Here is a 27,500-nt window from a genome sequence, read left to right as displayed (position 1 = left end):
TGATGAGCTGTGTTGCTTTTACACCAAACATAACGTTTTGCATTGTTGCCAAAAAGTTCAATTTTGGTTTCATCTGACCAGAGCACCTTCTTCCACATGTTTGGTGTGTCTCCCAGGTGGCTTGTGGCAAACTTTAACCAACACTTTTTATGGATATCTTTAAGAAATGGCTTTCTTCTTGCCACTCTTCCATAAAGGCCAGATTTGTGCAATATACGACTGATTGTTGTCCTATGGACAGAGTCTCCCACCTCAGCTGTAGATCTCTGCAGTTCATCCAGAGTGATCATGGGCCTCTTGGCTGCATCTCTGATCAGTCTTCTCCTTGTATGAGCTGAAAGTTTAGAGGGACGGCCAGGTCTTGGTAGATTTGCAGTGGTCTGATACTCCTTCCATTTCAATATTATCGCTTGCACAGTGCTCCTTGGGATGTTTAAAGCTTGGGAAATCTTTTTGTATCCAAATCCGGCTTTAAACTTCTTCACAACAGTATCTCGGACCTGCCTGTTGTGTTCCTTGTTCTTCATGATGCTCTCTGCGCTTTTAACGGACCTCTGAGACTATCACAGTGCAGGTGCATTTATACGGAGACTTGATTACACACAGGTGGATTGTATTTATCATCAGTAGTCATTTAGGTCAACATTGGATCTATATATATATATATAGATAGATGGATGGATGGAGAGAGAGAGAGAGAGAGAGAGAGAGAGAGAGAGAGAGAGATTAGCATGTGTATTTCCCTGAGAAGGAAGTTTGTGAAAAAAGTATGTCAGTACAGTACAGTGTGTCAGTACAGTACAGTGTGTTAGTACAGTACAGTGTGTTAGTACAGTACAGTGTGTTAGTACAGTACAGTGTGTTAGTACAGTGCAGTGTGTTAGTACAGTACAGTACAGTGTGTTAGTACAGTACAGTGTGTTAGTACAGTACAGTGTGTTAGTACAGTACAGTGTGTTAGTACAGTGTGTTAGTACAGTACAGTACAGTGTGTTAGTACAGTACAGTGTGTTTGTACAGTACAGTGTGTTAGTACAGTACAGTGTGTTTGTACAGTACACTACAGTGTGTTTGTACAGTACAGTGTGTTTGTACAGTACAGTGTGTTAGTACAGTAGAGTGTGTTAGTACAGTGCAGTGTGTTTGTACAGTACAGTACAGTGTGTTAGTACGGTACAGTTCAGTGTGTTAGTACAGTACAGTTCAGTGTGTTAGTACAGTGTGTTAGTACAGTACAGTGTGTTAGTACAGTGTGTTAGTACAGTACAGTGTGTTAGTACAGTGTGTTAGTACAGTACAGTACAGTGTGTTAGTACAGTGTGTTAGTACAGTACAGTGTGTTAGTACAGTACAGTGTGTTTGTACAGTACAGTGTGTTTGTACAGTACAGTACAGTGTGTCAGTACAGTACAGTGTGTTAGTACAGTACAGCACAGTGTGTCAGTACAGTACAGTGTGTTAGTACAGTTCAGTGTGTCAGTACAGTTCAGTGTGTCAGTACAGTACAGTGTGTCAGTACAGTACAGTGTGTTAGTACAGTACAGTGTGTTTGTACAGTACAGTGTGTTTGTACAGTACAGTACAGTGTGTCAGTACAGTACAGTGTGTTAGTACAGTACAGTACAGTGTGTTTGTACAGTACAGTGCAGTGTGTTTGTACAGTACAGTGTGTTAGTACAGTACAGTACAGTACAGTGTGTCAGTACAGTACAGTGTGTTAGTACAGTACAGTACAGTGTGTTTGTACAGTACAGTGTGTTAGTACAGTACAGTACAGTACAGTGTGTCAGTACAGTACAGTGTGTTAGTACAGTACAGTACAGTAGTACAGTACAGTACAGTACAGTGTGTCAGTACAGTACAGTGTGTTAGTACAGTACGGTACAGTGTGTTAGTACAGTACAGTGTGTCAGTACAGTACAGTGTGTCAGTACAGTACAGTGTGTTAGTACAGTACAGTGTGTCAGTACAGTACAGTGTGTTAGTACAGTACAGTACAGTGTGTCAGTACAGTACAGTGTGTCAGTACAGTACAGTGTGTCAGTACAGTACAGTGTGTTTGTACAGTACAGTACAGTGTGTTAGTACAGTACAGTACAGTGTGTCAGTACAGTACAGTGTGTTAGTACAGTACAGTACAGTGTGTTAGTACAGTACAGTGTGTCAGTACAGTACAGTGTGTTAGTACAGTACAGTGTGTCAGTACAGTACAGTGTGTTAGTACAGTACAGTGTGTCAGTACAGTACAGTGTGTTAGTACAGTACAGTACAGTGTGTCAGTACAGTACAGTGTGTTAGTACAGTACAGTACAGTGTGTCAGTACAGTACAGTGTGTTAGTACAGTACAGTGTGTTAGTACAGTACAGTGTGTCAGTACAGTACAGTGTGTTAGTACAGTACAGTACAGTGTGTCAGTACAGTACAGTGTGTCAGTACAGTACAGTGTGTTAGTACAGTACAGTGTGTCAGTACAGTACAGTGTGTCAGTACAGTACAGTGTGTTAGTACAGTACAGTACAGTGTGTCAGTACAGTACAGTGTGTTAGTACAGTACAGTGTGTTAGTACAGTACAGTACAGTACAGTGTGTCAGTACAGTACAGTGTGTTAGTACAGTACAGTGTGTCAGTACAGTGCAGTGTGTTTGTACAGTACAGTACAGTGTGTTTGTACAGTACAGTACAGTGTGTTTGTACAGTACAGTGTGTCAGTACAGTGCAGTGTGTTTGTACAGTACAGTACAGTGTGTTTGTACAGTACAGTACAGTGTGTTTGTACAGTACAGTGTGTTAGTACAGTACAGTACAGTACAGTGTGTCAGTACAGTACAGTGTGTTAGTACAGTGCAGTGTGTTTGTACAGTACAGTGTGTTAGTACAGTACAGTACAGTGTGTTAGTACAGTACAGTACAGTGTGTTAGTACAGTACAGTGTGTTAGTACATTACAGTGTGTTTGTACAGTACAGTACAGTGTGTTAGTACAGTACAGTACAGTGTGTCAGTACAGTACAGTGTGTTAGTACAGTACAGTACAGTGTGTTAGTACAGTACAGTGTGTCAGTACAGTACAGTGTGTTAGTACAGTACAGTACAGTGTGTCAGTACAGTACAGTGTGTTAGTACAGTACAGTGTGTTAGTACAGTACAGTACAGTGTGTCAGTACAGTGTGTCAGTACAGTGTGTTAGTACAGTACAGTGTGTTAGTACAGTGTGTTAGTACAGTACAGTGCAGTGTGTTAGTACAGTGTGTTAGTACAGTACAGTGTGTTAGTACAGTACAGTTCAGTGTGTTAGTACAGTACAGTGTGTTAGTACAGTACAGTACAGTGTGTTTGTACAGTACAGTACAGTGTGTTAGTACAGTACAGTACAGTGTGTCAGTACAGTACAGTGTGTTAGTACAGTACAGTGTGTTAGTACAGTACAGTGTGTCAGTACAGTACAGTGTGTTAGTACAGTACAGTACAGTGTGTTAGTACAGTACAGTACAGTGTGTTAGTACAGTACAGTACAGTGTGTCAGTACAGTACAGTGTGTTAGTACAGTACAGTGTGTTAGTACAGTACAGTGTGTCAGTACAGTACAGTGTGTTTGTACAGTACAGTACAGTGTGTGAGTTTGTTTGTACAGTACAGTGGGTTTGTACAGTACAGTGCTTGAGTGTGTTTGTACAGTACAGTGTGTTTGTACAGTACAGTGCGTGAGTGTGTTTGTACAGTGCAGTGTGTTTGTACAGTACAGTGTGTTTGTACAGTATAGTGCGTGAGTGTGTTTGTACAGTACAGTGTGTTTGTACAGTACAGTGTGTTTGTACATTACAGTGGGTTTGTACAGTACAGTGGGTTTGTACAGTACAGTGGGTTTGTATAGTACAGTGGGTTTGTACAGTACAGTGCGCCCCAATCCCATTCTTCCTGTTATTGTGGAGTATAATTCCCCTAGTGACGACAGAATGTCACGTCCCAGTGCCACAGTGATGGTATGGATGTCACATCCGAGCAGATTAAACAATCTCAACTGGCAAAGATGACCGTCCCCCAACGCTTAGAGACAGATTAGAAAGATGACCGTCCCCCAACACTTAGAGACAGATTAGAAAGATGACCGTCCCCCAACACTTAGAGACAGATTAGAAAGATGACCGTCCCCCAACACTTAGAGACAGATTAGAAAGATGACCGTCCCCCAACACTTAGAGACAGATTAGAAAGATGACCGCCCCCCAACACTTAGAGACAGATTAGAAAGATGACCGTGCCCCAACACTTAGAGACAGATTAGAAAGATGACCGTCCCCCAACACTTAGAGACAGATTAGATGTGGGGAAACCTAAACTTTCTAATGTGTGATAATCCCTGCTGCTGTGGAGAGCCTGGCTTTATGGGGTCTGTGCTGCTGGAGCAATGAGCCCTGGCTGTTGCTCCAGACTGAACACACACACACACACACACACACACACACACACACACACACACACACACACACACACACACACACACACACAGTATACTGACCAGCTGCATCATCTGCCCACTGTTCTGTTGTAATGCAGCCACCTCCCCTCTAGCTGTTTCCCCTCCTGTCGTTCCCATGACAACATCTCCCTGTTCTCTCAAGCCCCTCCCCCGGTTCCACTTTCCTGCCTGCTGCTCGCTCCAGGGCCTCAGTCGGGTCTCTACTGAAAGTGCGTGTGTGTGTGTGTGTGTGTGTGTGAGAGAGCGCTGATTTCTTACCCATTCTGCATACAGAGGAACCTCCTACTCCAGAGGTTCAGAAACATGGCAGTCGGTGTGTGTTTATCTGCATGTGCCGTATGTGTGTGTCTGTGTCTCTGTGACAACCTAGGAAGGAAGAGAACAAAGGAGATTGGTGAAGTGTTGGGGTCCCCCGTCCCCGTCCTTTAGTTCCATAACAGGATTAATCTCCATCCCTGTTGATTAGGATGCACATGACCCAACTCTCTTAAGCAGCCTATAGAAGTGCACTATTGGCACCACATAACATACTTTACCGCCAAATAAATAAACACTGGTTCAAAACGACAGGCGAGAGGCGAGAGAAAACACTGTTACGAGAGGTTCGGCTTAGCGTCTCGCAACTACCATGTCATCCTTTTAATAACCTGTTAAATAAACAGCCATCGTTGGCCTCGGCTGAGTCGGCTCGCTGCTCTCATGCCTTGGTCCTCAGCTCTTCTTTTGCTCTGTCTTCATTGGCAGCAGCTATGATTGACAGGCTGTGTTCCCACCTCTGCATTCATTAGGTTTGAAAGAGGGATTTGACACAGAGAGGGTGAATTACATAAATGGAGGCAAGATGTCTGTCTCTACGTCATAGCTCTGCATGCACGCACACGCACACACAAACACTAACACACACACTCTACATACACGTACATTGTAATGTTGTAATATTGTTGTATTGTAGATATGTGGTGGTAGAGTAGTGGTGTGATAATGTATTGTATTGTAGATATGTGGTGGTAGAGTAGTGGCGTGATAATGTATTGTATTGTAGATATGTGGTGGTAGAGTAGTGGTGTGATAATGTATTGTATTGTAGATATGTGGTGGTAGAGTAGTGGTGTGATAATGTACTGTATTGTAGATATGTGGTGGTAGAGTAGTGGTGTGATAATGTACTGTATTGTAGATATGTGGTGGTAGAGTAGTGATGTGATAATGTATTGTATTGTAGATATGTGGTGGTAGAGTAGTGGTGTGATAATGTATTGTATTGTAGATATGTGGTGGTAGAGTAGTGGTGTGATAATGTACTGTATTGTAGATATGTGGTGGTAGAGTAGTGGTGTGATAATGTACTGTATTGTAGATATGTGGTGGTAGAGTAGTGGTGTGATAATGTACTGTATTGTAGATATGTGGTGGTAGAGTAGTGGTGTGATAATGTATTGTATTGTAGATATGTGGTGGTAGAGTAGTGGTGTGATAATGTATTGTATTGTAGATATGTGGTGGTAGAGTAGTGGTGTGATAATGTATTGTATTGTAGATATGTGGTGGTAGAGTAGTGGTGTGATAATGTATTGTATTGTAGATATGTGGTGGTAGAGTAGTGGTGTGTTAATGTACTGTATTGTAGATATGTGGTGGTAGAGTAGTGGTGTGATAATGTACTGTATTGTAGATATGTGGTGGTAGAGTGGTGGTGTGATAATGTATTGTATTGTAGATATGTGGTGGTAGAGTAGTGGCGTGATAATGTATTGTATTGTAGATATGTTGTGGTACTGTAGTGGTGTGATAATGTATTGTATTGTAGATATGTGGTGGTAGAGTGGTGGTGTGATAATGTATTGTATTGTAGATATGTGGTGGTAGAGTAGTGGTGTGATAATGTATTGTATTGTAGATATGTGGTGGTAGAGTAGTGGTGTGATAATGTATTGTATTGTAGATATGTGGTGGTAGAGTAGTGGTGTGATAATGTATTGTATTGTAGATATGTGGTGGTAGAGTAGTGGTGTGATAATGTATTGTATTGTAGATATGTGGTGGTAGAGTAGTGGTGTGATAATGTATTATATTGTAGATATGTGGTGGTAGAGTGGTGGTGTGATAATGTATTGTATTGTAGATATGTGGTGGTAGAGTAGTGGTGTGATAATGTATTGTATATATGTGGTGGTAGAGAAGTGGTGTAATGATGTATTGTATATATGTGGTGGTAGAGTAGTGGTTGTACCTTACTGCTGCCTGTCAGTGGGTAATGTGAGGGTTGACTGTGAGGGGAAAGCATCTGGCTGTGTTTTAGATGAGAGTGAAGGTAGCAGAGAAAGCAGCTCAGTGAAGTCTTGACCAGCACAGCAACAGACATGGCCCTGTCAACCAACCAGCAACAGACATGGCCCTGTCAACCAACCAGCAACAGACATGGCCCTGTCAAACAACCAGCAACAGACATGGCCCTATCAACCAACCAGCAACAGACATGGCCCTGTCAACCAACCAGCAACAGACATGGCCCTGTCAACCAACCAGCAACAGACATGGCCCTGTCAAACAACCAGCAACAGACATGGCCCTGTCAACCAACCAGCAACAGACATGGCCCTGTCAACCAACCAGTAGGAGACATGGCCCTGTCAACCAACCAGCAACAGACATGGCCCTGTCAACCAACCAGCAGGAGACATGGCCCTGTCAACCAACCAGCAACAGACATGGCCCTGTCAACCAACCAGCAACAGACATGGCCCTATCAACCAACCAGCAACAGACTTGGCCCTATCAACCAACCAGCAACAGACATGGCCCTGTCAAACAACCAGCAACAGACATGGCCCTATCAACCAACCAGCAACAGACATGGCCCTATCAACCAACCAGTAGGAGACATGGCCCTGTCAACCAACCAGCAACAGACATGGCCCTATCAACCAACCAGCAACATACATGGCCCTATCAACCAACCAGTAGGAGACATGGCCCTGTCAACCAACCAGCAACAGACATGGCCCTGTCAACCAACCAGCAACAGACATGGCCCTGTCAACCAACCAGTAGGAGACATGGCCCTGTCAACCAACCAGCAACAGACATGGCCCTATCAACCAACCAGCAACAGACATGGCCCTATCAACCAAACAGTAGGAGACATGGCCCTGTCAACCAACCAGCAACAGACATGGCCCTGTCAACCAACCAGTAGGAGACATGGCCCTATCAACCAACCAGTAGGAGACATGGCCCTGTCAACCAACCAGCAACAGACATGGCCCTGTCAACCAACCAGCAACAGACATGGCCCTATCAACCAACCAGTAGGGGACATGGCACTATCAACCAACCAGTAGGAGACATGGCCCTGTCAACCAACCAGCAGGAGACATGGCCCTGTCAACCAACCAGCAACAGACATGGCCCTGTCAACCAACCAGCAACAGACATGGCCCTATCAACCAACCAGTAGGGGACATGGCACTATCAACCAACCAGTAGGAGACATGGCCCTGTCAACCAACCAGCAGGAGACATGGCCCTGTCAACCAACCAGCAACAGACATGGCCCTATCAACCAACCAGCAACAGACATGGCCCTGTCAACCAACCAGCAACAGACATGGCCCTATCAACCAACCAGTAGGAGACATGGCCCTGTCAACCAACCAGAAGGAGACATGGCCCTGTCAACCAACCAGTAGGAGACATGGCCCTATCAACCAACCAGCAGGAGACGTGACAGTGAGAGGGCGGGTCAATATGTCTAGACTGGAGTGGCAGGGTGTACAGTCAGCAGGAGCCAATCAGATCGCCAGGCCAGGGATGATGAGCAGCTCCCTCCTATGAATACTATTAACCTCTGTTCAGGTTTTGATTACCAGTCAGCCCATTTATATTGTCCACTAGACATACAGTCTCAGGATCAGTGGTGGTGGTCATGTCTGCTTACTCAGTGTTGAAAGCATAATAATATGGTCTGACCCCGGACCAGCTAAAGGGACCTCTACAAGCTTTAGCTTCTCCCCTCTGTCTAAATATCTATGGATTAGTGCTCTCCTCACCTCCTCTTTCCCTCTTCCTGCTGCTTGGCTTGTTATTATCCCTCTCCTCTTCTCCTGGTACCTCCTCCTCTATCCCTCCCTCTCTCAGGACATATCTGTGGTCCTCCCTCTCTCAGGACTTGTCTGTGGTCCTCCCTCTCTCAGGACATATCTGTGGTCCTCCCTCTCTCAGGACATGTCTGTGGTCCTCCCTCTCTCAGGACATGTCTGTGGTCCTCTCCTCTCAGTGTGGATGCTGCATGGTATATCTCTCTCTCTGGGACATGTCTGTGGTCCTCTCCTCTCAGTGTGGATGCTGCATGGTATATCTCTCTCTCTGGGACATGTCTGTGGTCCTCTCCTCTCAGTGTGGATGCTGCATGGTATATCTCTCTCTCTGGGACATGACTGTGGTCCTCTCCTCTCAGTGTGGATGCTGCATGGTATATCTCTCTCTCTCAGGACATGACTGTGGTCCTCTCCTCTCAGTGTGGATGCTGCATGGTATATCTCTCTCTCTCTGGGACATGTCTGTGGTCCTCTCCTCTCAGTGTGGATGCTGCATGGTATATCTCTCTCTCTCAGGACATGTCTGTGGTCCTCTCCTCTCAGTGTGGATGCTGCATGGTATATCTCTCTCTCTCAGGACATGTCTGTGGTCCTCTCCTCTCAGTGTGGATGCTGCATGGTATATCTCTCTCTCAGGACATGTCTGTGGTCCTCTCCTCTCAGTGTGGATGCTGCATGGTATATCTCTCTCTCTCAGGACATGTCTGTGGTCCTCTCCTCTCAGTGTGGATGCTGCATGGTATATCTCTCTCTCTCAGGACATGTCTGTGGTCCTCTCCTCTCAGTGTGGATGCTGCATGGTATATCTCTCTCTCTCAGGACATGTCTGTGGTCCTCTCCTCTCAGTGTGGATGCTGCATGGTATATCTCTCTCTCTCAGGACATGTCTGTGGTCCTCTCCTCTCAGTGTGGATGCTGCATGGTATATCTCTCTCTCTCAGGACATGTCTGTGGTCCTCTCCTCTCAGTGTGGATGCTGCATGGTATATCTCTCTCTCTCAGGACATGTCTGTGGTCCTCTCCTCTCAGTGTGGATGCTGCATGGTATATCTCTCTCTCTCTGGGACATGTTAATAATGCAGGAGGCTTAGTTGATTAATGTGGGGGCTGGGGGCTTAGTGCGGGTGTGTGTGTTCGTGTTCGTGGCTGGCTGGCTGGCTGGCTGGCTGGCTGGCTGACTGGCTGGGCTCATAATCAGCCCACACCTTTGGCTCGTGGTGCCGACAGGGGCTGTCCTCAGAGACGTGGGTGAGAGGAGGGAAAGTGGAGGGAGAGGAGAAGGGGATGGAGGAGGGGTGGTGGTACTGTACAGGGCTGTTCCATTACCGCTCCTCTATCTAAATGTATTAGTGTGGTTTCTAGTGTTAGGCTGAAACAGTAGTACATCCCAGACTGGTCTCATACATCAGACGTAACATAGTAAATGTGAATCCATGTTACTTAAACCTTCCTCTAACCCTAACCTTAACCCCTTACCCTGACCCCTAGAGCTAGCTAACGTTAGCAATAGCCACCTAGGTTTTTTAAATTCGTCCCACGTACGAATTGTAATTCGTAACATATTGTAGGAATTGTAATTCGTAACATATTGTTCGATGTGTAATTCTTAACATACCATATGGATTGTAATTGCTAACACAACATACTAAATGGATGATGGACATCCACAAATGAATACATACCATACCAATTGTAACATGTCAACCTAAATGGAGTGTCTCAGATGATACGAAATGCTCTGAGACCACGTTGTGCATCCGTGTAGTTTTGTTGTAGGACAGTCATTGTGTTAGAGTACAGGGAGACAAGGCAGGTCTGGTCTGTTATGTCTGTACTGTGTGTCAGTAGGTCTGGTCTGTTATGTCTGTACTGTGTGTCAGTAGGTCTGGTCTGTTAAATCTGTACTGTGTGTCAGTAGGTCTGGTCTGTTATGTCTGTACTGTGTGTCAGTAGGTCTGGTCTGTTATATCTGTACTGTGTGTCAGTAGGTCTGGTCTGTTATATCTGTACTGTGTGTCAGTAGGTCTGGTCTGTTATATCTGTACTGTGTGTCAGTAGGTCTGGTCTGTTATGTCTGTACTGTGTGTCAGTAGGTCTGGTCTGTTAAATCTGTACTGTGTGTCAGTAGGTCTGGTCTGTTATATCTGTACTGTGTGTCAGTAGGTCTGGTCTGTTATATCTGTACTGTGTGTCAGTAGGTCTGGTCTGTTATATCTGTACTGTGTGTCAGTAGGTCTGGTCTGTTATATCTGTACTGTGTGTCAGTAGGTCTGGTCTGTTATGTCTGTACTGTGTGTCAGTAGGTCTGGTCTGTTAAATCTGTACTGTGTGTCAGTAGGTCTGGTCTGTTATATCTGTACTGTGTGTCAGTAGGTCTGGTCTGTTATATCTGTACTGTGTGTCAGTAGGTCTGGTCTGTTATGTCTGTACTGTGTGTCAGTAGGTCTGTCAGTAGGTCTGGTCTGTTATGTCTGTACTGTGTGTCAGTAGGTCTGGTCTGTTATGTCTGTACTGTGTGTCAGTAGGTCTGGTCTGTTATGTCTGTACTGTGTGTCAGTAGGTCTGGTCTGTTAAATCTGTACTGTGTGTCAGTAGGTCTGGTCTGTTATATCTGTACTGTGTGTCAGTAGGTCCGGTCTGTTATATCTGTACTGTGTGTCAGTAGGTCTGGTCTGTTATGTCTGTACTGTGTGTCAGTAGGTCTGGTCTGTTATGTCTGTACTGTGTGTCAGTAGGTCTGGTCTGTTAAATCTGTACTGTGTGTCAGTAGGTCTGGTCTGTTATATCTGTATTGTGTGTCAGTAGGTCTGGTCTGTTATATCTGTACTGTGTGTCAGTAGGTCTGGTCTGTTAAATCTGTACTGTGTGTCAGTAGGCCTGGCTCTCAACCTTGCTCTGTAACATGATCCCTACCACACAATTACATACCACACACGCACACACACACACACACACACACACACACACACACACACACACACACACACACACACACACACACACACACACACACACACACACACACACACACACACACACACACAGCGGGTTGGGGTTTGGTGTGGTGTTGGAGCCAGAGGTGGCCAGGTTGGGGCTGTGGTCTGATTGAGCGGTGTGAGATAAGCTCAGGGATTGTGGGGGATTTCCACCTGTCTGGAGCTGTGGTCGACAGGGGACAGGAGAGGCAGAGTGTAGGAGGTGGAGAGAGCAGTAGTCCTGCTGCCATAGGCTGTTCCCTGCAGGGCTCCCCAGCACCAATGCCTTGTAGTCATTTTCTCTGAGCTCTACAACCTGTCTGCTTAATGATTAGAGCTGAGACATTAGTGCTTTTTGGGGTCGTTTTGATTAGATTATTAAGAAATAATCAGTGTTTTCGATTATTTTGGTTGAATGCTGTAACAGCACAGAATCAAACAATGACCAGAAGTCCTATGATGGGAGTGACTGCCCAGTGCTGCTTATCCCAGTGCTGCTTATCCCAGTGCTGCTTATCCCAGTGCTGCTTATCCCAGTGCTGCTTATCCCAGTGCTGCTTATCCCAGTGCTGCTTATCCCAGTGCTGCTTAGCCCAGTGCTGCTTATCCCAGTGCTGCTTATCCCAGTGCTGCTTAGCCCAGTGCTGCTTATCACAGTGCTGCTTATCACTCATTAACTATTTATTCACATGACTTTCATCAAATATTTCAGTTGTTGTGTACATTACATGTGTTTTATGTGATATTTAGTAGTTTAAAACTACAACATCACACAGTTCAGCCTGGTTCTGGTTTATCTGTAGTGAAACAAGAGGAAACCCAGCTAAATGGATGTCTCCACTTCCGCCGAAGTCGGCTCCTCTCCTTGTTCGGCGGTCGACGTCACCGGTCTTCTAGCCATCGCCGCTCCACTTGTCATTGTTCCATTTGTTTTGTCTTGTTTCCTCGCACACCTGGTTTACATTCCCTAGTCACACTACATATATATTCCCTCTGTTTCCCCCATGTCTTTGTGTGGAACTGTTTTGTTACATGTTTCGTGTTACGCGCCAGGCTGGTTTTCCCCCGGGTACCGTGTTGAACCCGAGTGGTTTTTCCCCGGGTACCGTGCTGAACCCGAGTGGTTTTTCCCCGGGTACCGTGCTGAACCCGAGTGGTTTTTCCCCGGGTACCGTGTTGAACCCGAGTGGTTTTTCCCCGGGTACCGTGTTGAACCCGAGTGGTTTTTCCCCGGGTACCGTGTTGAACCCGAGTGGTTTTCCCCCGGGTACCGTGTTGAACCCGAGGGGTTTTTCCCCGGGTACCGTGTTGAACCCGAGTGGTTTTTCCCCGGGTACCGTGCTGAACCTGAGTGATTTTCCCCCGGGTACCGTGCTGAACCCGAGTGGTTTTTTCCCAGGTACCGTGCTGAACCCGAGTGGTTTTCCCCCTGGTACCGTGTTGAACCTGAGTGGTTTTCCCCAGGGTACCGTGTTGAACCCGAGTGAGTGGTTTTTCCCCGGGTACCGTGTTGAACCCGAGTGGTTTTTCCCCGGGTACCGTGTTGAACACACACACACACACACACACACACACACACACACACACACACACACACACACACACACACACACACACACACACTGTACTGTCTCTGACATGGTCATCACACACACACTGTACTGTCTCTGACATGGTCATCACACACACACTGTACTGTCTCTGACATGGTCATCACACACACACTGTACTGTCTCTTGAGTGCTCATCCAAGGAAACCTCATGCATATGCATGGCAGCCAGTGACTTTGGGTAAAGAGATGAACAGGGAGATTGAGAGACAGAGAGAGAGAGTGAGAGTAAGTGAGAGAGACAGGGAGAGAGAGAGAGTAAGTGAGAGGGAGAGAGAGAGAGAGACAGAGAAAGAGAGAGTAAGTGAGAGGGAGGGAGGTAGAGAGAAACATTGCCGAGGTCCGTTTCTCAAGTGTGCCGGCAGCACCATAATGGGAATACAACTGAAGCAGTGGTTAATCAGTGTGTTTTCTCTGGCTTGGCCTGTAATGTATAATAGTCAATCAGCCCAGTCACACAGGGGTTGCTGAGAATGATCAGTTACTCATCGTTGTCTTGTTAAACCCACAGTCTGCCAAGCCAGGGACAGATTGCTCTGCTGGTGCCATTATTACAGAGCAGAATAAAGCCAACCCAAAGCAATGTGTCTTATAGGGGGAGGAGAGAGGAGGAGAGAGAGGAGAGGAGGAGAGAGAGAGTGGAGAGGAGGAGACAGGGAGAGAGGAGTGAGTTGAGAGGAGGAGACAGGGAGAGGATGAGAGAGAGGAGGAGACAGGAAGAGGAGGAGAGAGAGGAGTGAGTGGAGAAGAGGAGACAGGGAGAGAGGAGAGGAGGAGACAGGGAGAGGATAAGAGAGAGTAGGAGACAGGAAGAGGAGGAGAGAGAGGAGTGAGTCAAGAGGAGAGGAGGAGACAGGGAGGGGAGGAGAGAGAGGAGATGAGAGGATGAGACAGGGAGAGGAGGAGAGAGGAGAGGAGGAGACAGGGGGAGGAGGAGAGAGGGAGAGGAGGAGAGAGAGGAGTGAGTGGAAAGGAGGAGACAGGTAGAGAAGGAGAGAGTGGAGAGGAGGAGACAGGTAGAGAAGGAGACAGGTAGAGAAGGAGACAGGGAGAAGAGGTGAAAGTGGAGAGGAGGAGACACGGAGAGGAGGAGACAGGTAGAGAAGGAGACAGGGAGAAGAGGTCAAAGTGGAGAGGAGGAGACAGGGAGAGGAGGAGACAGGTAGAGGAGGAAACAGGGAGAGGAGGAGACAGGTAGAGAAGGAGACAGGGAGAAGAGGTGGAAGTGGAGAGGAGGAGACAGGGAGAGGAGGAGACTGGTAGAGGAGGAGAAAGGAGAGAGAGGAGAGGCTGGGGACATGGTGTAGTAGACTATGAGGTGTAGAGTAGAGGAGAAGAGAGGGTCATTTTGAGAAAGCAGTGCGGGGCTGGAGAGAGGAAGCGTAAAGCTGAGTGGGTGAGACAATGAAAAAGGAGCCTGGAAGAGAGGGAGTGATAGAGAAATAGAGAGGGGGAGAGAAAGCAGAAGGAGATTGCTATAGAGAAAGAGAGAGAGGGAGAGAGGGACATGGAGCAGAGCAATAAGAGAGATTGAGGTCATGAGACAATGGAGGGAGGGAGAGAAATTGAGAAAGGGACACTGGGGAAAAGAGTGAGAGATAGAGATCGGGAGAGGGAGAAAGATAGAGGGAGAGAGCCTGAGAAAGTGTGTACTCAGCTGTGAGATGAGACCTGTCTCCCCATGGGGAGAGAGGGATGGAGAGAGGGGAGGAGGAATCCAATGTCGGTTGGACTGCTCTGAGGGGGAGGGGAGCACACACACACACACACACACACACACACACACACACACACACACACACACACACACACACACACACACACACGCACACACAAACACAAGCACACACAAACACAAACACGCACACACAAACACAAACACAAACACATGCACACACACTCCTCAGGGAGCTGATCTGTCAGACATAGCGAGTCTACCACAGAGTGGTGAAGCCTACAGGTCTACTGATCCCTGGTCCCCATGCTGTGGGATGGACAGATTGCCAATGTCAGGCACCATGACGTCAGCTAGTAGGAAAATGGATAATGGTGTATTCTCTATCAACTATCAATTTATTTGTGATTTTTAGTAGCGTTGATGGACGAATGCATATCCCTTATGATGTTGGGCCTTAAAGATGGCAGTAATGACAGTAGTAGTAATGAAAATAGTAGTAATGAAGGTAGAATTAATGAAGGTAGCAGTAATGAAAGTAGTAGTAATGAAGATAATGGTAATGAAGGTAGCAGTAATGAAGGTAGTATTAATGAAGGTAGTAGTAATGAAGGTAGCAGTAATGAAGGTAGTATTAATGAAGGTAGTAGGAATGAAGGTAGTATTAATGAAGGTAGTAGGAAGGAAGGTAGTATTAATGAAGGTAGTAGTAATGACGGTATTGGTAATGAAGTTAGTGATAATGAACAGGGCAGTAATGAAGGTAGTAGTAATGAAGGTAATGGTAATGAAGGTAGCAGTAATGAAGGTAGTATTAATGAAGGTAGTAGTAATGAAGGTAGCAGTAATGAAGGTAGTATTAATGAAGGTAGTAGGAATGAAGGTAGTATTAATGAAGGTAGTAGGAAGGAAGGTAGTATTAATGTAGGTAGTGGTAATGAAGGTAGTAGTAATGAAGGTAGTAGTAATGAAGGTAGCAGTAATGAAAATATTAGTAATGAAGGTAGTAGTAATGAAGGTAGTATTAATGAAGGTAGTAGTAATGAAGGTAGTGATAATGAACAGGGCAGTAATGAAGGTAGTAGTAATGAAGGTAGTAGTAATGAAGGTAGTAGTAATGACGGTATTGGTAATGAAGGTAGTAGTAATGAAGGTAGTAGTAATGAAGGTAGTAGTAATGAAGGTAGTAGTAACGAAGGTAGCAGTAATGAAGGTAGTGGTAATGAAGGTAGTAGTAATGAAGGTAGTATTAATGAAGGTAGTAGGAATGAAGGTAGTATTAATGAAGGTAATGGTAATGAAGGTAGTAGTATTGAAGGTAGTGGTAATGAAGGTAGTAGTAATGAAGGTAGTGGTAATGAAGTCAGCGATAATGAACAGGGCAGTAATGAAGGTAGCGGTAATGAAGGTAGTGGTAATGAAGATAGTAGTAATGAAGGTAGTAGTAATGAAGGTAGTAGTAATGAAGGTAGTAGTAATGCAGGTAGTATTAATGAAGGTAGTAGGAATGAAGGTAGTATTAATGAAGGTAGTAGGAAGGAAGGTAGTATTAATGAAGGTAGTAGTAATGAAGGTAGTAGTAATGAAGGTAGCAGTAATGAAAATTTTAGTAATGAAGGTAGTAGTAATGAAGGTAGCAGTAATGAAGGTAGCAGTAATGAAGGTAGTAGTAATGAAGGTAGTAGTAATGAAGGTAGTATTAATGAAGGTAGTAGTAATGAAGGTAGTATTAATGAAGGTAGTAGGAATGAAGGTAGTATTAATGAAGGTAGTAGGAAGGAAGGTAGTATTAATGAAGGTAGTAGTAATGGAGGTAATGGTAATGAAGGTAATGGTAATGAAGGTAGTATTAATGAAGGTAGCAGTAATGAAGGTAGTAGTAATGAAGGTAGTAGTAATGAAGGTAGTATTAATGAAGGTAGTAGTAATGAAGGTAGTGGTAATGAAGGTAGTGATAATGAACAGGGCAGTAATGAAGGTAGTAGTAATGAAGGTAGTAGTAATGAAGGTGGTAGTAATGAAGGTAGTAGTAATGACGGTATTGGTAATGAAGGTAGTAGTAATGAAGGTAGTAGTAATGAAGGTAGTAGTAATGAAGGTAGCAGTAATGAAGGTAGTGGTAATGAAGGTAGAAGTAATGAAGGTAGTAGTAACGAAGGTAGCAGTAATGAAGGTAGTAGTAATGACAGTAGTAGTAATGCAGGTAGTAGTAATGAAGGTAGTGGTAATGAAGGTAGTGGTAATGAAGGTAGTAGTAATGAAGGTAGTATTAATGAAGGTAGTAGGAATGAAGGTAGTATTAATGAAGGTAGTAGGAAGGAAGGTAGTATTAATGAAGGTAGTAGTAATGAAGTTAATGGTAATGAAGGTAGTAGTATTGAAGGTAGTGGTAATGAAGGTAGTAGTAATGAAGGTAGTGGTAATGAAGTTAGTGATAATGAACAGGGCAGTAATGAAGGTAGTAGTAATGAAGGTAGTAGTAATGAAGGTGGTAGTAATGAAGGTAGTAGTAATGACGGTATTGGTAATGACGGTAGTAGTAATGAAGGTTGTAGTAATGAAGGTAGCAGTAATGAAGGTAGTAGTAACGAAGGTAGCAGTAATGAAGGTAGTAGTAATGACAGTAGTAGTAATGCAGGTAGTAGTAATGAAGGTAGTGGTAATGGAGGTAGCGGTAATGAAGGTAGTAGTAATGAAGGTAGTGGTAATGAAGGTAATGGTAATGAAGGTAGTGGTAATGAAGGTAGTAGTAATGAAGGTAGTATTAATGAAGGTAGTAGTAATGCAGGTAGTAGTAATGAAGGTAGTATTAATGAAGGTAGTGGTAATGAAGGTAGTAGTAATGAAGGTAGTATTAATGAAGGTAGTAGGAATGAAGGTAGTATTAATGAAGGTAGTAGGAAGGAAGGTAGTATTAATGAAGGTAGTAATAATGAAGGTAATGGTAATGAAGGTAGTAGTATTGAAGGTAGTGGTAATGAAGGTAGTAGTAATGAAGGTAGTGGTAATGAAGTTAGTGATAATGAACAGGGCAGTAATGAAGGTAGTAGTAATGAAGGTAGTAGTAATGCAGGTGGTAGTAATGAAAGTAGTAGTAATGACGGTATTGGTAATGAAGGTAGTAGTAATGAAGGTAGCAGTAATGAAGGTAGCGGTAATGAAGGTAGTAGTAATGAAGGTAGTGGTAATGAAGGCAGTAGTAATGAAGGTAGTATTAATGAAGGTAGTAGTAATGATGGTAGCAGTAATGAAGGTAGCAGTAATGAAGGTAGTAGTAATGAAGGTAGTAGTAATGAAGGTAGTAGTAATGAAGGTAGTGGTAATGAAGGTAGCAGTAATGAAGGTAGTATTAATGAAGGTAGTGGTAATGAAGGTAGCAGTAATGAAGGTAGCAGTAATGAAGGTAGTAGTAATGAAGGTAGCAGTAATGAAGGTAGCAGTAATGAAGGTAGCAGTAATGAAGGTAGTGGTAATGAAGGTAGCAGTAATGAAGGTAGTAGTAATGAAGGTAGTAGTAATGAACACTGAACTGCTCTAACACAGACCTTCATGAGGTTTGTTTGCAACGTTTGTATCCCTGAAAGGATCTTGTCAGGTTATATGTGCTTTGCCATCAGTAATGAAAGATACTGTCCACACTATGCAGTGACGTTCAGGTACAGCATACAGCTAGTGTAGTCATGAAACATACATAGATACCCACACTCCGCTGAATCAACGCTCACTCCGCTGAATCAACGCTCACTCCGCTGAATCAACGCTCACTCCGCTGAATCAATGCTCACTCCGCTGAATCAACGCTCACTCCGCTGAATCAACGCTCACTCCGCTGAATCAACGCTCACTCCGCTGAATCAACGCTCACTCCGCTGAATCAATGCTCACTCCGCTGAATCAACGCTCACTCCGCTGAATCAATGCTCACTCCGCTGAATCAACGCTCACTCAGCTGAATCAATGCTCACTCCGCTGAATCAATGCTCACTCCGCTGAATCAATGCTCACTCCGCTGAATCAATGCTCACTCCGCTGAATCAATGCTCACTCCGCTGAATCAATGCTCACTCCGCTGAATCAATGCTCACTCCGCTGAATCAATGCTCACTCCGCTGAATCAACGCTCACTCCGCTGAATCAACGCTCACTCCGCTGAATCAATGCTCACTCCGCTGAATCAATGCTCACTCCGCTGAATCAATGCTCACTCCGCTGAATCAACGCTCACTCCGCTGAATCAACGCTCACTCTGCTGAATCAATGCTCCCATTGTTTTATGAAGTGTAAATCATTGCCCAGAAGGTATTTTCCAGCAGGGTCCCCCCATGTTTTATGCTTTGCCATAACTCTAACCGAAGTCTCACATTGCCTCACATTTAAGGGAAGTTCAATCGCCTATTCACTGGAATATCAGAATTAACGTGAGAAAATGTGTCCGGAAATCAAGGTACTTCTAGCCATAACCTCTTCTCTCCCTCTCCTTTCTCTAATGGTGTTCATTCTCTGTGTGGCTATAGGTAGTGGTCTGATGGGGAACTCCTCTGCCTCCTTCATGGGTACGTTCCTGGCCAGCAGTCTAGGCTCGTCCTCCCACCCCTCTCACCCCTCCCGGCCCCCCTCCTCACCCTCTTCACCCGGATCCTTCCGTGGTGGGCCCCACTCCAGTGCCTCTCAGATCTGGTTCCCTCACTCACACGAAGGTAAGAGAGAAACCCCACAGGAAAAACGATGGAATGAGTGACGCCTGACCACCGATTTAGCATGATGTCATCAGGTATATTTAGCTCGCAGTCTTCTCAACGTGACGGAGGCCTTTAAGGATCGACAGCCACATAACATACCCTCATGATACACACATCCAGGGGTTCTAGGTGGTTTCATTTTTCCATCGATGACTATTTTCAGCTAAATGTAAAGATGACTCAGCACTCTGCACTCTATGCTGCCATCATTATATATTGACTTGTAAGAGAATCCCCTACTTGTCCTTCTCTCCCAGTCTATGAATCCTCAGGGCTCTATCTTGGGCTGACGTTAAGGCGGCGCTGGTGTCAAACGCACGTTCGTTGGCAGTTTCCACCTGTTAAAGCCAGAGCTCTGCTATTTTCAAACTGTTGTGCAAAGGGTTGGTAATTGACCTGTCTTTTATCAGCTCTTTGTGCTCAGGTGGGAGGGGTGGAAATATTGTAGGTGTGTCCTTAAAAAGGACACAGGGCTAATTTCAGGCAGCTCTCTTTTTGGGCCTTATCAACGGCTCCTGGGTCGTGTTCATTAGGCACCAAACGGAATGAAACGTTCAGAAACGGAGTGGAACAGGGAGGTATTACCTAACCTGAACTAATTCAATTAGAAACGCCCATTTTCATGTTCTCCTATAAACCGCTTTCAAATGTTTTCCATTGTGTGCCCTAATGAACACAACTCAGGTCCTGGTTCTCAGCCGTGCGGTATGGAACGCCGTGCGGTATGGAACGCCGTGCGGTATGGAATGCCGTTCGGGTCTTTACGTGTCAAAAAATATACACATCAAATACCACCGTTCTAGTATAGAATGTTGTGTGTGATGAATTTGGACGTGCAAGCCAAGCGCCACCACTACTATCAGTAGCATTGTCAAAGCTGTGCAGAAAAATCTGCAAACAAGCAAACACCGGCAACGAACGATGTATTTACAATACCGCCTTGGTAATAAGGCATTATTTGTTCGACCGCAACTTCTTTGGTGTTTAGCTAGCACCAGTACAACTTGTGGTTTTGCTGTGTTTTTGGGGAAGAACATTGTTTGCCACAAATCCATCAGCTAGCTAACATTTTTACGACCAGCACTGTCCAGAGCTCGAGGAAGGGCAGGTGGGCGAGACGACTTTACCAGCATCATAGCATACGTATCGATGAATCGTTGTGACATATGGAATACGAGTGATAGTAATAACTACGTAAACAATGAATGAACTTGTTAAATTAGTATGTAACGTGCAGTCATATTCAGGTCCTGATTGGTCAACAGCCTTATCTGACACGTCACATAGTGTTATCTGACGGGTATCTTCTTTGACACGTAAAGACCCAAACGGCGTTCCATGGTACGGCGCTGCAGCTTAACAGCGTGTAATCTTACTCTGACAGCATGTACTCTCAGCCTGGGTTGAGTTTCCAGTGGAGGACAGACGGCTTGTAATCCTTAAGAAATGAGCCCGGCTCCCACCCTTTTCTCTGGGCTCTGAAATAGGCCTCTGCCCCTCCCCTGGAGCATGTTTGGGGTGAAGCACCATGCAGTGTTTTTTAGGATGGAGTGACGGGTCAATAGTTCAGCCAAAAAATGTTGCGGTATTCAAATTCACGTCAGCAAGAATGTCACTCAGCCCACTGAACAACACACACGCACGCCAGTAAAGAGGTTGCACAGACTGCAGGGTTGGGCTGTTCAGCTGTTGTGTCTTTGGTGCTTGTGGTGGTTCCCACCCTACCCAGGCTCTGACTGCCTCACCCGACCCGCCTAAACACAGCAGACTCAGGGTATGCCAAGCCCCAAGCATAGCCTCCTTGTTTAAAGGGATACTTCAAGCAAAATACAACATTAGTTAGATGGTTCCTGGTGTACAGACTACTTCCAGAATAAGATAACATCTAACTAATGTTGTTATTAAGGCGAACAACCCCTTTATGAAGGAACTATCTAACTACCCACTGGGCACAGACATCAATTCAATGTCTATTCCACGTTGGTTCAACGTAATAACATTAAAAGGACATGGAAACAACGTTGATTCAACCAGTGTGCCAAGTGGGTAATGTTGTCATTAAGGTGAACTACTCCTTTAAGAAGGAACATTCTAACTAATGTTGTCATTAAGGTGAACTACCCCTTTAAGAAGGAACATTCTAACTAATGTTGTCATTAAGATGAACTACTCCTTTAAGAAGGAACATTCTAACTAATGTTGTCATTAAGGGGAACTACCCCTTTAAGAAGGAACATTCTAACTAATGTTGTCATTAAGGTGAACTTCCCCTTTAAGAAGGAACATTCTAATGTTGCCATTAAGGTGAACTACCCCTTTAAGAAGGAACATTCTAACTAATGTTGTCATTAAGATGAACTACCCCTTTAAGACTAGGCCAGCTGTTGTGTCTTGGCCAGGGCAAGCCAGCGGGGAATGTGCTGCAGGATCTACATTGTGTTTGTGGTCACTGATAATCACTACTCTGGTCGTATGATGTGTAGCTGGGGCTGATGTTGTTTGATGCACCTGTGGTTCTGTTTGTTGTTAATGGACACTCTGTTTTGGGGATGGGCGGCCCTTAGATGTTGCGGCCACAGAGAGTCATGCACTTATACACTTCCCGACATGGATTTATGGGATTTAAAGGGGCAATCAGCAGGTGCTACATCCATTTTGTGACTTATAAATGAATTATTTATACCCATTGATTCTTTAAGAATATATCTTATAAATGCCTCATGAGCTCAGTTTAACTGTTGTACCCCATCAGAAACCCAAACTATAAGCTTGTTTTACTCTAATGTTTGTAAACAAAGAAAATGTCAACAAACACTGTATAGCCTCAAAACATGGTTAAACTATACGCTTGATATAACTGAAGGTCAATTCTTGCATCCGTAGTTCTGTCTATGAATATGAGAGTGGTTAAATGTCTCCAGCCCCATCCCTCAGCTTTTTACCAAACCAGGGGCGGGGAGTCCGCGCTCTAGCTCATGCTTAGACGAATCCATGTTTAAGGTATTCACATGGGAGGCAGGCAACATGGTGTTAGTGGATGGAGTTACAGCCATCTCTCTGAAACAACATGGAGTTACAGCCATCTCTCTGAAACAACATGGTGTTAGTGGAGGGAGTTACAGCCATCTCTCTGAAACAACATGGTGTTACAGCCATCTCTCTGAAACAACATGGAGTTACAGCCATCTCTCTGAAACAACATGGTGTTACAGCCATCTCTCTGAAACAACATGGTGTTACAGCCATCTCTCTGAAACAACATGGAGGTACAGCCATCTCTCTGAAACAACATGGTGTCAGTGGATGGAGGTACAGCCATCTCTCTGAAACAACATGGTGTTACAGCCATCTCTCTGAAACAACATGGTGTTACAGCCATCTCTCTGAAACAACATGGAGGTACAGCCATCTCTCTGAAACAACATGGTGTCAGTGGATGGAGTTATACAGCCATCTCTCTGAAACAACATGGAGGTACAGCCATCTCTCTGAAACAACATGGAGGTACAGATGACAGGGAGAATGAGAGAACGATGGAACCAGAGAGATGAGCACTTACAGGTCATAGTGAATCTTCTAGTTCCTTCCACCCACAAAACACAACATGTTTCGTTTTCAACTTTTAGCAATGGATATCGAAGCCACGGGGAGATTTCTGAGCTGGAAAACAGAATAATATTAATAAGTCGGACGATGATAATGCCAAGCCTAATAAAAGTAATGGAGGTGGTAATGACTAGGATTATTACTCAGTTTGCAGTGGAGGCCATTACCCAGACTGCAGTTTAATTGTACATAATGCATTAAGATCCTGATTGAATCCAGACTGTTCATCAACCACATTCAGCTGCTCTGTCTTCAACATAATTGCATGTTGTCTTTTTACTGTTTTGCATTAAAAGCAACTCATCAAAATGATGAGCGGGAACAATTACCCAGGCTCCTCGCCTTCTCTCTACGGGTGTCGGCCTGTCGGCTGTATCCCACCAGCAGCAGCACAGAGCATACTGTGTGTGTGTCAAATCAAATCAAATCAAATTTTATTTGTCACATACACATGGTTAGCAGATGTTAATGCGAGTGTAGCGAAATGCTTGTGCTTCTAGTTCCGACAATGCAGTAATAACAAGTAATCTAACTAACAATTCCAAAACTACTGTCTTGTACACAGTGTAAGGGGATAAAGAATATGTACATAAGGATATATGAATGAGTGATGGTACAGAGCAGCATAGGCAAGATACAGTAGATTGTATCGAGTACAGTATATACATATGAGATGAGTATGTAAACAAAGTGGCATAGTTAAAGTGGCTAGTGATACATGTATTACATAAGGATACCGTCGATGATATAGAGTACAGTATATACGTATGCGTATGAGATGAATAATGTAGGGTAAGTAACATTTATATAAGGTAGCATTGTTTAAAGTGGCTAGTGATATATTTACATCATTTCCCATCAATTCCCATTATTAAAGTGGCTGGAGTTGAGTCAGTGTCAGTGTGTTGGCAGCAGCCACTCAGTGTTAGTGGTGGCTGTTTAACAGTCTGATGGCCTTGAGATAGAAGCTGTTTTTCAGTCTCTCGGTCCCAGCTTTGATGCACCTGTACTGACCTCGCCTTCTGGATGATAGCGGGGTGAACAGGCAGTGGCTCGGGTGGTTGATGTCCTTGATGATCTTTATGGCCTTCCTGTGACATCGGGTGGTGTAGGTGTCCTGGAGGGCAGGTAGTTTGCCCCCGCCTCACTACCCTCTGGAGAGCCTTACGGTTGAGGGCGGTGCAGTTGCCATACCAGGCGGTGATACAGCCCGCCAGGATGCTCTCGATTGTGCATCTGTAGAAGTTTGTGAGTGCTTTTGGTGACAAGCCGAATTTCTTCAGCCTCCTGAGGTTGAAGAGGCGCTGCTGCGCCTTCTTCACGATGCTGTCTGTGTGAGTGGACCAATTCAGTTTGTCTGTGATGTGTATGCCGAGGAACTTAAAACTTGCTACCCTCTCCACTACTGTTCCATCGATGTGGATAGGGGGGTGTTCCCTCTGCTGTTTCCTGAAGTCCACAATCATCTCCTTAGTTTTGTTGACGTTGAGTGTGAGGTTGTTTTCCTGACACCACACTCCGAGGGCCCTCTGTGTGTGTGTGTGTGTGTGTGTGTGTGTGTGTGTGTGTGTGTGTGTGCGTGCGTGCGTGCGTGCGCGTGCGCACGTGCGTGTGTGCGTGTGTGTGTGTGTGTTCGTGCATGAGATTGTGTGTGTGTGTGTGTGAGCTGGTATTTGTTCTAAGATTATCTTGTCTCTCAAGCTACATTTCTCTGGCGCACGGTCTCTTTGTCTCTCATGTTGCTGTGATTCTGACACATTTTCATATGGAGCTGGTCTGTTGTTCATTTCCTGGGAACCATATGGAGATGGTCTGGAGAGGAGGGCTGTTCGTTGGAACATAGTGAGAGGGAGAGGTGGAATAGGGGAGGAGCTGTTGGGATCTGGGTGTAAAGATATATAAATATACACTATATATACAAAAGTATGTCTACACCCCTTCAAAAAAAGTGGATTTGGCTATTTCCGCCACACCTGTTGCTGACAGGTGTATAAAATTGAGCACACAGCCATGCAATCTCCATAGACAAACTTTGGCAACAGAATGAAAGAAGAGCTCAGTAACTCTCAACATGGCACCATCATAGGATGCCACCTTTCCAACAAGTCAGTTCATCCAATTTTTGCCACGCTAGAGCTGCCCCGATGAATTGTATGTGCTGTTATTGTGACGTGGAAGCGTCTAAGATCAACAACGGCTCAATCGAGAAGTGGTAAGCCACATAAGCTCACAGAACAAGACCCCCGAGTAGTGAAGCACGTTGCTCGTCAAAATCGTCTGTCCTCGGTTCAAAGCTGCCTCTGGAAGCAACATGAGCACAATAACTGTTGTTGGAAGTGGAAACGTGTTCTCTGGAGTGATGAATCACGCTTCACCATCTGGCAGTCCGACGGATGAATCTGGGTTTGGTGGATGCCAGGAGAACGCTACCTGCCCCAATGTATTTTGCCAACTGTAAAGTTTGATCAAAATCAAATCAAAGTTATTTATATAGCCATTTGTACATCAGCTGATATCTGCTGTACAGAAACCCAGCCTAAAACCCCAGACAGCAAGCAATGCAGGTGTAGAAGCACGGTGGCTAGGAAAAACTCCCTAGAAAGGCCAAAACCTAGGAAGAAACCTAGAGAGGAACCAGGCTATGCGGGGTGGCCAGTCCTCTTCTGGCTGTGCCGGGTGGAGATTATAACAGAACATGGCCAAGATGTTCAAATGTTCATAAATGACCAGCATGGTCAAATAATAATAATCACAGGCAGAACAGTTGAAACTGGAGCAGCAGCACGGCGAGGTGGACTGAGGACAGCAAGGAGTCATCATGTCAGGTAGTCCTGAGGCATGGTCCTAGGGCTCAGGTCCTCCGAGAGAGAGAAAGACTTAAATTCACACAGGACACCGGATAGAACAGGAGAAGTACTCCAGATATAACAAACTAACCCTAGCCCCCCGACACATAAACTTCTGCAGCATAATACTGGAGGCTGAGACAGGAGGGGCCAGGAGACACTGTGGCCCCATCCGATGACACCCCCGGACAGGGCCAAACAGGAAGGATATAACCCCACCCACTTTGCCAAAGCACAGCCCCCACACCACTAGAGGGATATCTCTTTTGATGGAGGATGAATAATGGTCTGCGGCTGTTATTCAAGACCCCTTGACTTTTTCCACATTTAATTACGTTACAGCCTTTTCTGAAATTGATTAAATGAATGTTTGTCATCATCAATCTATACACGATACCCCATAATGACAAAGCAAAAATAGGTATTTAGTTTTTTTTGCAAATGTATTAAAAATAAAAGCAGAAATACCTTCATTAACATAAGTATTCAGACCTTTGCTAGAAGACCCAGGTTCATCCTGTTTTCATTGATCAGCCTTGACATGTTTCTACAACTTGATTGGAGTCCACCTGTGGTAAATTCTATTGATTGGACATGATTTGGAAATGCATACACTGGTCTATATTAGGTCCCACTGTTAACAGTGCATGTCAAAGCAGAAACCAAGCCATGAGGTGGAAGGAATTGTCCGTAGAGCTCCGAGACAGGATTGTGTCGAGGCACAGATCTGGGGAAGGGCATCAAAAAATGTCTGCAGCATTGAAGGTCCCCTAGAACACAGGGGACCCTCCATCATTCTTACATGGAAGAAGTTTGGAACCGCCGTCCGGCCACACTGAGCAATCGGGGGAGAAGGGCCTTGGTCAGGTAGGTAACCAAGAACACAATGGTTACTCTGACAGAGTTCCAGAGTTCCTCTGTGGAGATGGGAGAACCTTCCAGAAGGACATCCATCTCTACAACACTCCACCAATCAGGCCTTTGTGGTAGAGTGGCCAGACGGAAGCCACTTCTCAGTAAAAGGCACATGACAGCCCACTTGGAGTTTGCCAAAAGGCACTTAAGAACTCTCAGACCATGATAAACAAGATTCTCTGTTCCGATGAAACCAAGATTGAACTCTTTGGCCTGAATGCCAAGCATCATGGCTGGAGAAAACCTTGCATCATCTCTACGGTGAAGCATGGTAGTGGCAGCATCATGCTGTGGGGATGTTTTTCAGCGGCAGGGACTGGGAGACAAGTCAGGATCGAGGGAACGATGAATGGAGAAAAGTACAAAGAGATCCTTGATGAAAACCTGCTCCAGAGTGCTCAGTACCTCAGACTGGAGCAAAGGTTCACTTTCCAACAGGACAATGACCCTAAACACATAGCCAAGATAAGTCTCTGAATGTCCTTGAATGGCCCAGCCAGAGCCCTGACTTAAACCCGAAATAACATCTCTGGAGAAACCTGAAAATAGCTGTGCAGCG

The 27,500-nt window shown here is 44.9% G+C and overlaps 1 protein-coding gene across 3 annotated transcripts in view; it reads left to right on the top strand.

Annotated features, from left to right (window-relative positions):
• The window catches only part of LOC139365176 (BAH and coiled-coil domain-containing protein 1), a 115,348-nt gene that overhangs the window by 2,573 nt on the left and 85,275 nt on the right, over positions 1-27,500 (top strand). For all 3 annotated transcript variants that reach the window (XM_071102621.1, XM_071102623.1, XM_071102622.1), the window contains exon 2: positions 19,350-19,532. In XM_071102621.1, the coding sequence (XP_070958722.1) occupies positions 19,350-19,532 (183 nt within the window). The remainder of the gene's footprint in view (positions 1-19,349; positions 19,533-27,500) is intronic.

The sequence above is a fragment of the Oncorhynchus clarkii genome, chromosome 13 (assembly GCF_045791955.1).
Source record: "Oncorhynchus clarkii lewisi isolate Uvic-CL-2024 chromosome 13, UVic_Ocla_1.0, whole genome shotgun sequence".
Lineage (NCBI taxonomy): Eukaryota > Metazoa > Chordata > Actinopteri > Salmoniformes > Salmonidae > Oncorhynchus > Oncorhynchus clarkii.
This window is presented reverse-complemented; position numbering and strand designations above follow the sequence as displayed.